At 43.6% G+C, this 16,182-nt stretch overlaps 1 protein-coding gene across 4 annotated transcripts in view; it reads left to right on the top strand.

Annotated features, from left to right (window-relative positions):
- The window catches only part of STK36 (serine/threonine kinase 36), a 272,812-nt gene that overhangs the window by 237,861 nt on the left and 18,769 nt on the right, over positions 1–16,182 (top strand). For all 4 annotated transcript variants that reach the window (XM_078652681.1, XM_078652680.1, XM_078652678.1 and 1 more), the window contains exon 23: positions 1,453–1,600. In XM_078652681.1, coding sequence (XP_078508807.1) covers positions 1,453–1,600 — 148 coding nt within the window. The remainder of the gene's footprint in view (positions 1–1,452; positions 1,601–16,182) is intronic.

Raw genomic sequence — 16,182 nt, 5'->3', positions numbered from 1 at the left:
TAGGCAGCTTCTCAGACAAGACGTGGGTTGTAGGTTAGGTTTCAGGGGGCATCTCTAAGATGCCCTCTGTAGTGCATTTTACATTAAATCCCACACTGGCATCAGTGTGGGTTTAATGTGCTGAGAGGTTTGATATCAAACTTGTCCTTCTTCAATGTAACCATTATGGTGCTGTGGAGTTCGTAATGACAACCTCCCAGCACCATATACTATTAATGGCATCACTGCACTTACAGTTCCCAGGAATGGCCCTGGGTACTGTAGGGGAGGAGGGCTCATGCCCCTGTGCCCACACCACTGACATAGGGCACCCAGCTAGAGGAGTGGCTGATGTATGCCAGGGCAGTGGGTTGGTGGGCATGGCACACAGGGATGTGTGCCATGTCGAATCTCTGTTTGGTTCCGTACCTAGACACTCAGACTGCCAAGGGAGTGTGTGGGTGCCAAGGTACAGGGCCCTGGGGTACCATTTACATGGGGCTGACGGGTGGCCAGAGGTGCCAATTGGGTTTTAGTTTCAACACAGTTTTAGGGAAGAAACACAGGCCCTGGGCACCTGGTTGGCAGGCGCCCAGGGCACACTCAGGCAAAGCACATCAGCAATTCACCAAGAAGTGGGGGCATACCAATGCAAGAAAGATGTTTTTTTCTCACAAGAGCTGAGATATTGACTGAAGTAATTAAGAAGAGTGGTGGGGTCTTCAGGATCAGTAGATCGGTTCTGAGACTTTCTCAATATCGAGCTTGCGTCACTTTCTCTTATAGGTCAATGGGAAAAAGGTTTAACAAGAGTCGAATAAGTAAGTAATCCAACCAAATAATGTGATTGACTACTAGATGAAGCCAAAAACGAGGTCCAGTATGTGACCTGCTGTGTGTGTTGTCGAAGTAATAACCTGAGAAAACGATAATCATGCAACGTTAGCAGTAAGCACTACATAATGAGAATCAGTGCTATCATCTGCATGGAAGTTGAAGTCTTCTAGTACAGTGCCGGGTGCTTAATAGATAACCTCATAGGGTCCCTCATTAAGCTAGTGGGAGTGGTATATACTCTACTTAATAGATAATCTCATATAGTTCCTCAATATGATATTGGGCGAGGTATACACCCTGCTTAATAGATAACCTCATAGAGTTCCTCAATATGCTAGTGGGAGAGGTATACACCCTGCTAAGACACTATAAATGCCCCTAAATGCACTAACTCAAATCATTGTTGGATCTGGTGCCAGTTGTAGTGTACCATGAGTTGAGTAGGCATGGCTTTCTGCCTTTTTCCTCATGTCATCTCCTAATGCATCCTGTATTTCCTTTTTTTGTACTATAATCGCTAAGCTTATATCCAGTATCATGTCTTATGGATATTATTCCAGTTAATCAATTTAACTGCCTTTGGTTTGATCCATTCTTGTTCCTTGCTTTCTAATGTTGTGCTTCTGATCTGTTTAGGAATGGTGGTGTTTCTCAGCTTGGCTCTCTTCATATTCACCAGAGAGCCACACCAGTGCCTGCCTCTCCTGGCTCACCCCAAAAGTGTCATCATGGCTACATTGAACAAGCTCCTGACTCCTGACTTCCTGGATCATTTGACTGATAAGTAAGAGTCAGCCTTTCATCTTGTGCATAGGAAATGCACTGTCCCCATTCGCTAAATACACTACGGGCTTCAACCATCAGAGTTTTTAACACTGAAATCTTTGTACTGTAGGTAGGGGTGATTAAGGTATATAGTAGGCTGTACGTGGTTTTTGGGTTTAGTATGCATGTGAATAGATGTTTGGTGCAGTAGAAATCATTTGTTTGTTGTGTACAGCATAGTTGTGGATCAATGGTGAGTATACTGGAGTTACAGGTGCATAGATGATGGGCACTGCATATATCTGTGTCCAAGCCTTTTTCCTTTTTTTGCAGCACAAAACACAACAGTAAGGGTATTAAAATGCTCCAGACTGTGACACCCTGCAGCAAGAGAGTGGTACAGGTTTACTTTTTATGTAACTTATTGTAGGAAGCTGGCTCTTTATATAGTATGCCAAAAAGAGGTATGCTGTGTATAGAGTCTAGGTATCCCCTATGAGTGGACAAGGGCTTGCTCTAGCAATCCTAAGGTGCTCTATCTAGGGTAGTGTGGTCAAGCAGCCTTAGGCTTATCAGAGAGGAGTGTTAGACATCTGATGTCCACACTCAAAAAGGACATCCACACCAATTTAGAAAAATAACACTTCTTTTTCAAAATAGTTAACACCAACAACTTCGTAATTGGGTAAGTACTTTGTTTTGCGATATCACTGTTGGAAGTATAAAGGAATGCACTTGCTTTTGGTGAGTTATCATGTTTTTTCATTATACCGAAATACATTGGTATTTGTATCGGTAAAGCAGTAATGTTATCCTATGGGAACTAAACAGTTACTGCATGCCAGTACTTAGCAGCGACTTACAGGCCTGTCCTTCTGGATTTAAGGTTAGCATGGGGCAAGGTCCAAGGCAGTACCAACAGATCACCTCAGGCGGCTCTTGGACGTCTGGGTGGAGAGATGCTTTTAGCATAGAGTGCTCCTTTTAAATCAATGGTGAATGGTCCGGTCAGTAATAGGCTGAAGTATGGACTGGGGGGCTAGTCCCGCCGGACCCACAGGGGGGCTCAGTCGTTTAGGGTACTGGGCACACGGAGACACTGTTGGCCCACTCGAACTCGGGCTGGGGGGCTTGTGTGCAAAGATGCTTTCTCCAGCCGGTTAGAGTTTTTGGTGGCCTGCAAAACCAGGCTGCAGGCAGGGACTGGGGGACCAGTCTGGCCAAACCCATAGGAGGTTCAGCTGTGGAGGGTTTCGGGACCCCGTGGGCCCCGTTGGTCCACTTCTCTCCAGGCTGTGGGCCTCGGGTGCAGTGGTGCTTTCAGGTGTCTGGTCACAACAGTCCAAAGGCTTTCACGGTTCCTGCTTTCCTGCAGAAAGAGGCTCTAGGAGGAGACTAGGGGGTCCAGTCCAGCAAAACCTAAGTGGGTCTCCGCTCTTGAGGGTCTCTGTGCCTCAGGGACACAGTCGGTTCCCTGAAACTTGGGCTGGGGGGCACGCATGCAGTGCAGCTTTGTCCGCCGGGGTCGCGCCGCAGATGCTCTCTGCTCTGTCCTTTTGGTGCCTGCAAACGTACAGGAAAGCAGTTTCTCTGCTTCAAGAGAGATGTTGATGGCCAGTTGAAGTTGTGGGTCACTCTTCCACAGCTTTGGGAGGTGACACCGCTTTCTGCACAAGCTGGTTCCGGCAACTGTCAGGGACAGCAGTCAAGCCAGCAGGGTTGGAGCCATGTCAGTTGCTGCTCCTTAGTTCTCATGTTGTGGGCTCTTCTTTGTCCTTCTTTGTTCTTCAGGCAGATAAATCTTGTTTTCTGGTGTTAGGGAGACACTTAACTACTCAATTTAGGGACATTAAGGTAAGTGAAGGGCAGTAGCCAATGAACCATTAACCAATGAGCTCTTGAATCAGTCGACACTGGATGTCTCTAGGAAACTTCCTATCTTTGAAAGAAAAGATTCCGGGGTAAAAAGTGAATGCAATAGAGTGGCTAAGCTGCTTATGTTAGATTTCAAGTCCCATTTTCTAATCACAGGTGCAACAAGGTGGCAACAAGGTGGCATCCTGGGCAAATATCTTAACTTTCCTGTGCCTCAGAATGCTCAGATGAGAAGGAATCCCAGTATAAAGATCTGCAAATACGTTAATTGTTTTTAGCTTGGATAAATCAGTTTCAACAGGGAGGTGATGCTTTCCAGAAATGGACCCAGCTCTGTTGTCTGGCGCAGCAGGACCAGCACAACCTGAGAATTACATTCAGCTACATTACTCCAACTGCTAACAAATGACACAACCACCGTATGAGTTTTGATTCATAAGCCAAGGGTCTCCATAAAGTAGCAAGTTGACTTAAAGACTTATGAACAAGAAAAACCTTAGAGGACAACTATAAGCCAGTAAAATCAGACTATTCGCCAACCAACCTTCTAATAGGTAGATTTAGCAGTCAATTTAGATAAAGGCTTAGAAAACCCTCTGGCAGTTTATAGTCTTGAACATGGAAAATGTGGAATGCTCCAAAACAAATCCACCCTGTTTCCTGATCCTAATACGGGGTCACTACAGATTATTTTGCAACAGTTGTTCAAATATAATTTCAATAAATTCAACCAAATCCCAGACCCCAAAATTCCAGTCGTCCTCTTGAGGCAGAAATGTCACCAAGTCACAAGGGAACTTGACACCCAGAAATAAAGAAGCTAATGTAATGTATAAAAGCAAGCTTTGATAATGAAGGTAGTGTTGGCTTGGGTGAGGTGAAATTATTTTAGTGTTTTGGATCTTTTGCAGATTTCCAGGTTATATTCTCTGAAGTGAAGCAGGGATTCCTCAGTACAGTAACAGCAAATTTGTATTAAGTACAAAAGTGTAATGTTGGAAACTGTAATCTATCCATATCATTTGGGATCTTCTTTGTTCTTTTAGCCAAGGAGTGGGTGGACTTTATTCACTTTGCCATGGAGACCTTTCATTATTTTTCACCATACGCTAAATGATGAAGTCCTCTTTTAAGCTATTCATCAAAGCTCACATTTTGGACGCAGAAAGTATATTTTTTTAAAGCATTACATTTTTCAGTCAAGGACCTTTGGAGAACCTTCTGTTTATTTGAACTGAATATAACTAAATGAATGAAGATTGTGTACCATCTTCATAAGCACTACCAAAGGGACCAGCTCAGAAATGTTTATGTTGAAGATCACCACGCTGAAAAATCTACTGTCTTTTCCCGAAAGTTGATGTTGATACCTATGTGTTGGTTAAAACATTCTTCTCTCATACCCTAAAAGCTTGCAGAAGAAAGATCATATTTGTGGCGTTGTGACGTAGTAACCTGTCCGACAAGATCTAAATCAGGTCCTTAGTCTCTGAAATGGAAGTCAGAAATCGTCAGCTAGGCAATGCATCATATGAAGCAATTGTTTTTTCAAGGGAAAGCTCCAAACAGGAGAAATTTCGAATTTGTGTCCAAGGAATGTCCCTCGTCAATAGGACACTTATGGCGCCTTCACCAAGTGAAGATTTCTACATTCGTACTTATTCTCTTTTTTGGAGCTCAGATTCATCCAGTGGGGCAAAGCGAACAGCTGTGGCTGAACAGGGTGCCTAGAGACCGTATACCTTCGCTCCAATATTCTGCAGAAAGAGGTTTGTTGCTTTAGAAAAGCTCAGAAAGGGATTTACTGGAATCTTTGGCCCAACAGCATTTGGAGTCAAAAGGTTTTTAAGTCCCAAGGTTTTTCAGGATGTTAGGACGAGTACTCTGCGATCCAGCCAAAGGTCCCAGAATCCTAGGAACAGCACTTGTGGCTCAAGACTCAATCCAGCGGAAGCCACTTGCTAGATCCAGAGCAAGTCAGTTGGAACTGGTCAGCTGGGCTCTTCAGGAAAAATATTTCTCGCAGCTTGTTGTGTCACTGTAATTACCAGGTGATGAGCGAATTTACCCTTGCAGTATACTTCTTTGTCTGAGGTACAAGTAAGAGCAGGTTACGTCTTCCAGGTCTTCTCAAAGGTCTCAACAGTAGGTGCAATCATTCTTCTCTCTCCCACAAGTCCAGTAATATTATAAAGAAGGTTCCCAGTGGTGCCACATTTATGTCTGACTATCTTGTGGTTGTGGTTGACTTCTGGCCCAATCCTAACCAAAAGGGAAAAAACTTCCAGGCGTAACCTTATCCACTTTTGAAGCAGTTCCTGTGTACCCTACTGCAAACAATCCCACAGTGCCCCTCTGTTCCTAAAAACAATATGGCTTAACCTTTCTTCCTCTGTGTAGAGCTCCTGTGCCAACACTAGTGTGTGGCCAAGGAAATGAGCAATTCCTCCTCTGTGGTCACTCAAAACCGGTTATGGGGCCAACTCTTCTTCCCACTGGGTTTGGTGCGTGACTGACTAGAGGGACAAACAAGGGGGCAGGCCCATGTGTTAGCTACATCTACCTGTGACCGGGTAGGCCTCTTTGAATTTAATTAAGTTCTATGACATGCTAGATGGCCAGCCTGTCAGACAAACAGAACACCTCCCCACAACGAAGGCCTTTGTGTCAGCTCTGGGAGCAAGTTGACACCACATCATGTGGCCAATTCAGCTCCTGGGTAACAATGGGGCAGTTCATGTAGATGGGCTTCTAGAGGATTTAGGCAGGGAACGGGTGATTTTCTAAAAATACCTATTGCTAAATATTTATTGCAAATATAATTTTACCAGTGAATAGGCCTCGTAATAAATAGTTTTAAAACTCCAAGAATGCATTGCACGGCAGTGCAGGAGTACTGGGTGAGAATACATGATACGCTGCGGGAAGTCCTGGGGGTGGAATTGCGGCAGGAAGCCCGCAGATGTCTTTTAAACGTCTGGGAGCCTACAGATTTGAATGCACACAGGAGACAATGGGTTACGTTGGCGTGTATGTTAGCCAAGCGTAATATTTCTCAACTGTGGGGTGCCGGCCTGCCGCCCCGGGTCCGGAAATGGGAGGAAGACTTGGACTGGTGTATGTTCAGGGAGAAGTTGGTGTACGTGACACGGGTTGTCCTGAGAAATGGGGTAAGGTCTGGGGAGATTGGAATCACTACCGTGGAGACATATGTACACCCCCGATGCGTGTGGCGGAAGTGGAAGTGCATGAATCCCCTTGATCCATTATCTATATATGTGCTTGTTATTTTTGAATGATTTGGAATTGTAATCATGATAATTAAGAAAGTGGTTAAGTGTCACCTGATGTCTTGTATTGTTGGTTGTTAATAAAAAGATTTCTAAAAAAAAACAAACTCCAAGAATGAACTTTCTAGCTGTTTCCTAGGCAGAGATAATCTTATTAAATTTTATATTGCATTCTAATGCTTTCCTATGGAACCGCTAACCCTGATAAACTGGAAATAGCTTTTGGGACCGTGTCCCTGTAAGGACATGTTTAACATTAAACTTTTATATGTTCTGCTGTGCAATACCACACATCCTGCCTTATGGGCATTGAGGCCTACTTAGAGGTGACTATTTATTGTTTAAAAGGAGGGTTTAGGCCTGTCAAAAGGAGTTACTTTGACAGGTTGAATTTGCAGTTTTAATACTGCACAGACAGACTTTAGAGACAGGCCGGTCCCAGGATGCTTGTTTCCAGTTCAGGGAAGACCTGGCTCTGCAGTTCGGGCTGAACTGTTCCCATAAGGCACAGGGTCAAGACTGATTTGCATATAGCTAGGTCTGAACTGAGGTGGCGAAGTGAGGTAAAGAATGATGATGGATTCAACCTAGATCTGTGACTGGGGGTGTGTGTCTGAAAGGTTTCAGCGCTTCCTCTACTTGTGTTTGGTTTATAGAGATAGACCTGCAGTCATGTTTGCACTGTCACTAGTAGGTGCACAATCGGTGCTGCATGTCTAATTAGTGACATTTTACTTACATGCCCTGGGTAAACTTTGTACCATATGCTAGGGATATATAGGTAAGTTAAATATGCCAATTGAGAGTATAACCAGCTTCAAAATGTTTTAGGGGTTAGCGCATGCGCCATGAGGCCTAGTTAGCAGAGTCCCAGTGGACAAAGTAAAATAAAAAGCATAAAATCCACCAAAAAGTGGGGGTGACCATGCAAAAATGAGCTTTTTCCTACAAACAGTATCTAAATAAATTACTTTCTGCTCTTTAATTTAATGCATGCAAGTTAATGAAGCCATTAACCAGTAATTTGCACTAGAGGATGGTTCCCAGCAATATGCACCTAAGTGCAATGTGGAAAAGGTGGTTTCTGGATCTTATATCTTTGCTGTGAGCGTGACTGTCCAGTTCTGTCTTCCTTCAGTGGCTTTTCTCTTGAATAGTCGTATTCTAGCCACCCTTCTCCTGGCCGTTCATGCCTTTGTCTTCCTGCCCTTGAAATTGTCTCTTTTGCCTTTTGCTGACGGTGCTCGAGGGTCCACCGACATTGAGACTCTATAAGTGAAAGAGTTTTCCCCATGTCAATTCACTTTTAACACTAAGACTTTCACTCACAACCATGTGTACGTCAAACCACAAAAACACAACCTACAATACTAGTGGGCTGATGTATGGTATTAGGTGTCCTTGCAAACCCATCTCAGACCACTAAAATAAAATGAACCTGCAACAACGCTAACAGCCCAGTGGTGACTTTGGATATCTGCAACCTGTAGTTTGAGTTAATTTTTGGGGAAATGAATCATTCGGATACGATTTACAATAACAAGTGATTGAAGTGCTTACTACCCGACCAAGAGTAAAAGCACTGTCTCTGATTCTTAATACCCATGCATGGAAATCGATTAACCACCTTGACTCTATCTATAACTGCTTAAATAGTACGGAAGAGTGGAATTCTGTGATCACACCCACGAAAACATATAATGTGTGTATAAATAATTGCAAAATGTCGTGTACCTGCGTTTATCATGTCATATTTTTGACATGTATGTTTTTTTTAAATTTTGTTTATCCAAGAAATTTACTGATATTTTACAACACTCAAAATTTGCAGACCATTACCCAAAGCCTCATGTTTATGCAGCTAACCTGTTAGGACCAAGGGATTCTGCATGGCATATACATTTCTCCTTCCATGCTATGGTAGTTGTGTAAGGTGGTTTCTGACTAGCCCTGTACATTTCTGCCACTGAACTCAACAATCATACAGGACCACCGGAGTTGCTTATGTTTTTTCCTTACTGTGCATTGTCAGAACTGTGCGTTATTTTCTGGGATATCTCAGTTCTGAGTTAGAATGGTTGATGCCCTTCAATCTGTACTATGTGGGGACTTGTGCTTATGGTCGTAGAATAGTAGTCCAGCAAGCATAGACCTTTGTACCGGTATTCCTGTGTCAAGAATGCCTACTGACTTTGTATAGTTAAGTCTGTCTGTGTTCCATTGTCGCGAGTGGTCATGTGGTTTCATTGTGTGTTGAAGTTGTATGTGTCTGTCAGATTATTAGGCAAGGGGTACATTTATTTTTAACTTTACTGCTGTGGGGCTGTTACTGACTTGCCCCATGTAAGTTTGCCCAGTCCCTAAAAGTGGGGTTCCTTGCCATCTTAATGTGTGGGCCATGTTTGGAAGCTATATGTGAGTTGTATGTGTGGTTTACAGTGACAAATACTGAATGGTATGATCCAGTTGGACCATCTGTGTGTGCCTCATAAGATGGTGGCTCTCCTTTATACAAGTTGGTTTTGTCCAGTTTGAACATGCCAGTGCATGTGTACTCTCAGGACCCCATACCTATAATACTTTCTACCTGGTGGGTGGAGAGTGACTGCCAGTCTATTCCCTTTGTTTAGAGTAGGTTCTTCCCGCTTCAGTAACACCCATGCAGCCTCCTGTGGGTTATTGGTGGTTTCTGAGATAATGAAGGTCTGTGTTTTGTTTTTGTGACCAGGAATCTACAAAATCATCTAGAACTGTCCAACCTTCTTACACCTTCCAAACTGGGGGAAAGTATTGATAGAGCGCGCGGGTCACCCGACCAATAATTTCGCCACTTCTGGCTTCGGGCCCATATATTTCAAATCACCGTATACATTGATCAGATGACCTCATGCTCTGCTATCAGATATTTGTGAGTTCCTTTCGTTATTCTTCAGTGTACCCGACTTACCATCCACCGACACGGGTACCTATGACCACAATGGATCAGGGAGCTAGCTGTAAAAGGAAAGGCAGCAAAATACAAACCCAACAACTAACATTCAATACCTTTTGTAAAATGACCACGGACAACTGGAAGTTTTAAAGTCTTTATCTAATTTAGTAAAATTCAGATAGCATCAAATTCACAATAATTAAGCAATCGATAATCAGAATAACAGAAAGTACATAGCTGAATAGGAAATAAGTCAGTGCAACCATTTATAATCTAATGGAACCAGGACACATTCAAAAATGAAGGATCAGGAATTAGAACGTTTAAGATGAATCACTAAAGAGGGGATAGGCTTTGATTAGAACTAGTATTCTAGAATTATTTCAAGGGAATGAGACAGGAGTTCGGGACATTTATATAACTATAGGAGAGTCTAGAGAGAGGGAGACGCTATGCTTTAAGGCAAAAGTGCTTTAGACAATTTAAGTAGGGAGGTTCTAGACCATATCAGGAAATGACAAACTGCAATGCAAAATATAATTTCTAACAGATAGGGTGACATAGGAACACGTTATAAATGCAAATGACTTTATAATTCAATGGTTGCGGAAAAGCATGGAAAATTAACATATGCAAAAGTATGTCTTTATTAAAGCAAAAGACAGAAATATAGAAAGGTGCAGTTTCAGGAGATTCTGAGTAATATTTACCTAGACTGGTGTGAAAACCAAACCCTGGCCACGGGTCAGTTAAGGACAGGAAACCCTCAAGGAAGGATACCCCTCAGTAGACAGCAGGTGCAGAAAGGACACCCAGGACAGGACAGGAAACCCTCAGATTAGGAATCAGGACAGGACCTCTCGGACAGGACCCTCAGGACAGGACCAGCACCCGCAGTTTGGAAGCAACGCCTGCGCTCCACCCTCTCTGCAGCTATCGATCAAGACCCCGATTGGGTCAGCGAACTCCCAGCAAAGTGCTCCGCCAGCACTTTAAGGTTTAGTAAAACCTTAGTCTATGGTCAATTTCGGACAGAGTGCTCCGCAGTACTCTGTATCTTCAGTCACCTATTGAGTGCGTTGGGTCAGTGACAGGTCAGCTAAACCAGACAAGTCGGACGACTTCCCTAGGTGAACCCAGGGTAGTTATACTGTTTGGGGACGGTGTACCAACCCCCAATGTTGCAAAGTGTCAGAATCCCTCAATTTGGATTGGTCCTAAGGTAGGCTTTGGGTAACACACCAATCAGAATAGACTATTTGGAGGCCTAATTTACATCTCTGGGTACCGCCTAGCAAGATTGGGGTTCCCATGAGAAACTGCACGGCAAACAGTAGCTCAACACACAATGTATCATATAAGGAGCAACTTTCTCCATTCTCGTAGGGCAGAGGTGGCTTTCCAATGAGCATCTTGACGGTGGCTGCCAGCTGGCTGAGTTCCACTGTCCAATGTTGCCACCTTTCAGTGCACCACGAGTCTGCGCAGAAGAGACCCTCAATATGGCTCCCAACCGGTTCGGACCCCCATTTCCCGCAGTACATGAAAAGTAAGCGAGAACAAATTAATACATGGAAATAAATGTATGTAAACACATCATTGGTCTTGTACTTCAAACTTATCATTATAAAAATATACTATGCAGTTTAAATGTTAGCAACATATACACACTCACAAGAGCATTACCACGTTATCCACGAAAGCTGTGTATTACGCATGCGCACCCTTTCCCTCCAAAACTATAACTACGTCAGGTCACGTGAGTGTGACTGACGCATGCGCAGAAGCACTTTTCAAGCGGCGGCCATGTTTTAGAGACAGTTTTTAGTTGTATTAGAAATACACGTACGCAAGCTTCCTCTACCTTGTTCGAATATGAAAATAAAAGATTAGTAAGACGTACAATTTTTTTTTAATTTATTACACACGGGCGAGGTTCTTGACTCGAGCAAGTCGCGATGCGAAGCTTGCTCTATCAATCCCCTCTTTGATGATATTTACTATCATCACAAAAATAATGGAACCAGATGCCAACTTCTTCACACTTTATACAACTCTATCTCTTCCAACAATCGATCCAGCTTCTCTTTTTCATTTTTGGTAGGGTGAGAATTTTTCACCTTTTTGTATATCTGATTATTCATTTCTTCTAATTCAAGCTCATCCACACTTCGTTTCACTCCTCTGGCATTCACTTGATGCTTTCCGGTGTGTTTACGACACTTGCAACAGACAAATATGAAAAATAGGATAAGACCTATAATTCCAATTGGCATCAGTACCTTAAACAATAAGCTTTTACCTAAGCTAGCAAACCAATGACCTACATTTGAGAGACCATCTACCAGTCTCTTCCAGGCACTGTCAACCTCGAGTGGTTTGAGTTCCCTTTCCAAATTAGTAATGTTTTTCACATATCTTTTGAGCTGCACACTTTTGTCCGGAATATAAGTGCAACAATGTTGCGCCTTCAACATCCGGCAGACTCCGCCCTCTTTTGCTAATAAGGTGTCAAGAGCAAGTCTGTTCTGCAAAACCATTGATCTGATCGCAACCATTTCGGTATTGACCAGCAGAAATCCATGAGCTGTGTCAGTAGACAACACATCCACTATAGTGGACAATTTGCAAATTCTGTGAGTGTTCAGAACCACTCCCACTCCAGGTATCAGTGCACTGAAAATACTACCCATTATTTCACCTACGCTTTCTCTTTTACTACGCACTAAGCCATTAGTATTTTCACTGCTTCCAGCAACTTTGTTCACATGGTATATTTTCGGGAAGACAATGCCAAAATAGCAGCTTCCATACCAGTGATCCGGCAATTTGAAATAAGCCTTGTCCCCACATATATAATAAATTCCAGGAAACACAGGCTCTGACCCATTTTTGAAACCCCATCCTCCAATTACTTTGTAATTATGTTCACATTCACTGGAACCAATGAAAATGTTATTATAGTAGCTAGTCTTCTCGCGGTGAAGACATAGTTTTCCTTTCTTTTCAAAATCCAGCAACAGAGCAGGACCCGCCCCACCATTTGAGGTGCCTTCCATGTTCTCAGACCATTTTGGCGTTTTCTGTTTCTCGTCATCTGCCTTTCTTTTTATTTTTATTCTCCTCTTCTCTGCCATGTTCAGGAACATCTTTTCCTGCTCACGCAAAGAACAGGTCAAGTTATCTCTGTGTGCGTCACCTATGTCTATATTACCTATAGTCAGGAAGTATTCGCCCATATAGCGAGTAACGTCACTTTTGGTATGTACAGGATTCAAGTTCCCACGTATAGGGAGTTCAGAAAAGATCACGTCATTGTTAGAGTAATAGTACTGTAACGGTCCTCTTTTGTAAAATAAGCTTGCTAAAATGCTACAGGAGATTCCATAGGTCAAGGGCAGGTGATGGTATGTCACGCCTTCAGCCACAGAGGTAGGTAGCTTCATGCAGACATAGCAATCTTCAATTTCCATAGTTTCTACATAGTGTATTAACAAGTTTGCGAAAACATTTAAATGCGTTTTATTCTTTACTCCATGATAATGTAGTCCTCCCTCATCTGATGCTTCTAGGTCTTGTTTTGTTTGTCTGAGTGCTCGCTCATGTTTTGCTACACTTTGTGTTGTTAGTTCTTCAGTCTCAGTATTTACAATCTCAGTAGGGTCAATATTAGTATGTTTGCTCACCGCAAAAGGAATGAAAACTGTTAGTCCTATTCAAATTAATATCAGTATAACTATACTACATACACATACCTTGCAGCATGTTTTGCAACGACTGCAACTAGGTCTACCATTCACGTTTGAATCAGGCATTTTGGCTCAGAAGAAGTTTCTCGACCCCTCTTTGTGTCTTTACACCAGTAGCTTACTTTGTGCAAATTCACGGTGGCTCGTCTTCTTCTTCGGCAGAGTACTCAGCGACTGGTTCTCCGTCGCTCTCGTCAGTTATATCAAGGTCTTCAAATTCCTCCAAAACGAGCGTCCATTCAGGAGACTTGTACTTTTTGTTTTGTCTTTTTATTCGATCGCTCCTTCTTTTGGAAGTGTCTTCTGGTTGTTCTGCTATGCGAGCACTTCTCCTTTCTTCTGCACGTTTTTCTTCTACCGTTTTTATTCTTAGTCTCAATTTCCTTATGTATCCAGGCTCAATGTGCTTTCTTTTCTTAAGTCTTTTAGTTGGTACTGAGACCTCGTTCTCTTCTCTTGCCCTTTTATTTTCATTAGTTTGTGGCAATTCTGCTTCTTCTATTTCCCTTCCTATCTCACTAGTTCCAGGACTTGCATCTATTTCTTCTGCCTGGTTACTAATCTGGCCTTGTTCAGGAGAATTTTGTTTTTGCTTTTCAAATGTCTCTGTTTCCTGAACACTTTCTCCTAATCCTGTCTGATCCTGTTCGAGCACTTCGTTCTCTTGATTTTCTTCCGCTCGAATCTCTTTACTAGGTCTAATCTGTCCCTTTTCGATATCAGGAGTCAGTGGAGGAGTATCGATCACTTGTTCTGTCCCTGTCTGACCTTCTCCTTCCTCAGTTTTGATGTGAATCTCAATACCCTGAGGTTCTTCGCCTGTGCCTTGCTTTTCCTCTCTATTCCACTCTCTACCTTTCAAAATTCGTTCGCTTGTTCTGATGGGGTCTTCGGTAAGGTCAATCAATGGTATCCACTCATCTGGCCATATGCTTGACAGGTCCTCATCAGCTACTTCTGGACCAACCTTTGGGAACCCTTCAGCAGTCTGGACTCTTGGTAGCTCGTCATCAACTACTCCTGGACCAACGTCTGCGGACCCCTCAGCTTGACTGGTACTGGGTTGTACGTCGCCAGTTACTTCTGGTCTTGTTTCTGCAGGCCCCTCTGCTGGACCGTCTTCTTCTCCAGGCTCTTTGTCGGGTTGTACCTTCTGGGTGTGGCTGGCGTGGATCCAATGGGGAACACCTGCACACTTCACTGCTGTGGTCGTTACCAGGATCACTTGACGCTTCTCTCCCCACCTCGGCTCCAGGCAGCTCGACCGAGTATGCTTCTTTATTTTTACCCAGTCTCCGGGAACCAGTTTGTGGAGAGGAGTCGTTGGATTGGCGACGGCGTCTACTCCGATCTGGCGAGAGATATAACGCACTTGGTCACCTAATCTCTTGCAGTATTCAAGCACCAAATCATCAGTAATACTCAACAGTTTGCTTCCTGGTACCCATGCTTGTCTCATTACTCTTCCCATCAAGATTTCATGAGGGCTCAGGCCTGTCTTTCGGTCTGGAATACTTCGGAGTCCCATCAGAACCAGAGGCAGGGCCTTCACCCAGGTCATGCCAGATGCATCACACAATTTCGCTAATCTTGTTTTGATAGTCCCGTTTATTTGTTCCACTACTCCAGATGCCTCTGGTCGATATGCACAGTGGAGTTTTTGCGAGATCCCAAATGCCTTACAGAGTTGGTCGATTACCTCATTCTGAAAATGTCGGCCTTTATCTGATTCAATAGTGACTGGAACCCCGAATCTAGGTATCAGTTCTTTCAGTAAACACTTTGCTACTGTCAGTGCGTCACTTTGGGGAGTAGGGTAAGCTTCCACCCATTTTGAGAATAGGCAGACAATGACAAGGACATAACGCTTCCCTTCACAACGTGGCATGGTGATGAAATCAACTTGTACTCTTACAAAGGGACCCGCCGACCTCCCAATTTTCCCTAGTTCCACTATTGTTCTCTTGCCTGGGTTCATCTTTTGACACGACAGGCACCTCTGGCAGAGGGACTCTGCTACTTTCCTGAACTTTTTACTATACCAAGTCTGTTGGAATACCAGAATCATGGCGTCCCTACCAATGTGTGATCCCTCATGTATCAATCTCGCCATTGTGCCAAGCAAGTGTCTGGGTAACACAGGCATACCATTTGGGCCCAAGATGACACCATCCTCACGTCTTGGTCTACACCCGTCTTCCTTCCACTTCTCTCTCACTTGCCAGGGTGCCGCCTGCTGCCATTCTCTCACTTCATCCCATGTAGGCACTTCTTCAAACACTCGAAGTTGGCAGCTGGTTCCAGGCCCCCCCCCCCCCCGTTTTGGATTTATGATATATCGATCCCTGGCGCATAATTTTGCCACTCGATCAGCAAAATCATTTCCCAAAGATACAGGGTCAAAGTCCTTCTTATGGGCAACACACTTGACCACTGCCAGTTCCTTTGGTAACTGGATTGCCTCTAAAAGGTCTTGAACAACTTTTCCATTTCGAATAGGGGTACCTGATGAAGTCAGGAACTCTCTTTGTAGCCATAATTGGCCAAAGTCATGCACAACCCCAAAACAGTACTGACTGTCAGTATACACTGTTAGGCGTACGCTTTTCCCCAATTTGCAAGCCTTTATCATAGCGATCAATTCGGCTACTTGTGCAGACTTTACTTCAAATAAATAACCTGCTTGTACAATTTTCGTTAAGGAGACTACCGCATAGGCAGCACTCAGGCCTCCTTGTTCATGTCTTAGGCATGA

This window comes from Lissotriton helveticus, chromosome 7 (genome assembly GCF_964261635.1).
Source record: "Lissotriton helveticus chromosome 7, aLisHel1.1, whole genome shotgun sequence".
NCBI lineage: Eukaryota > Metazoa > Chordata > Amphibia > Caudata > Salamandridae > Lissotriton > Lissotriton helveticus.
Note: the sequence above shows the minus strand (reverse complement) of the source record. Positions and strands in the feature narration are given on the sequence as shown.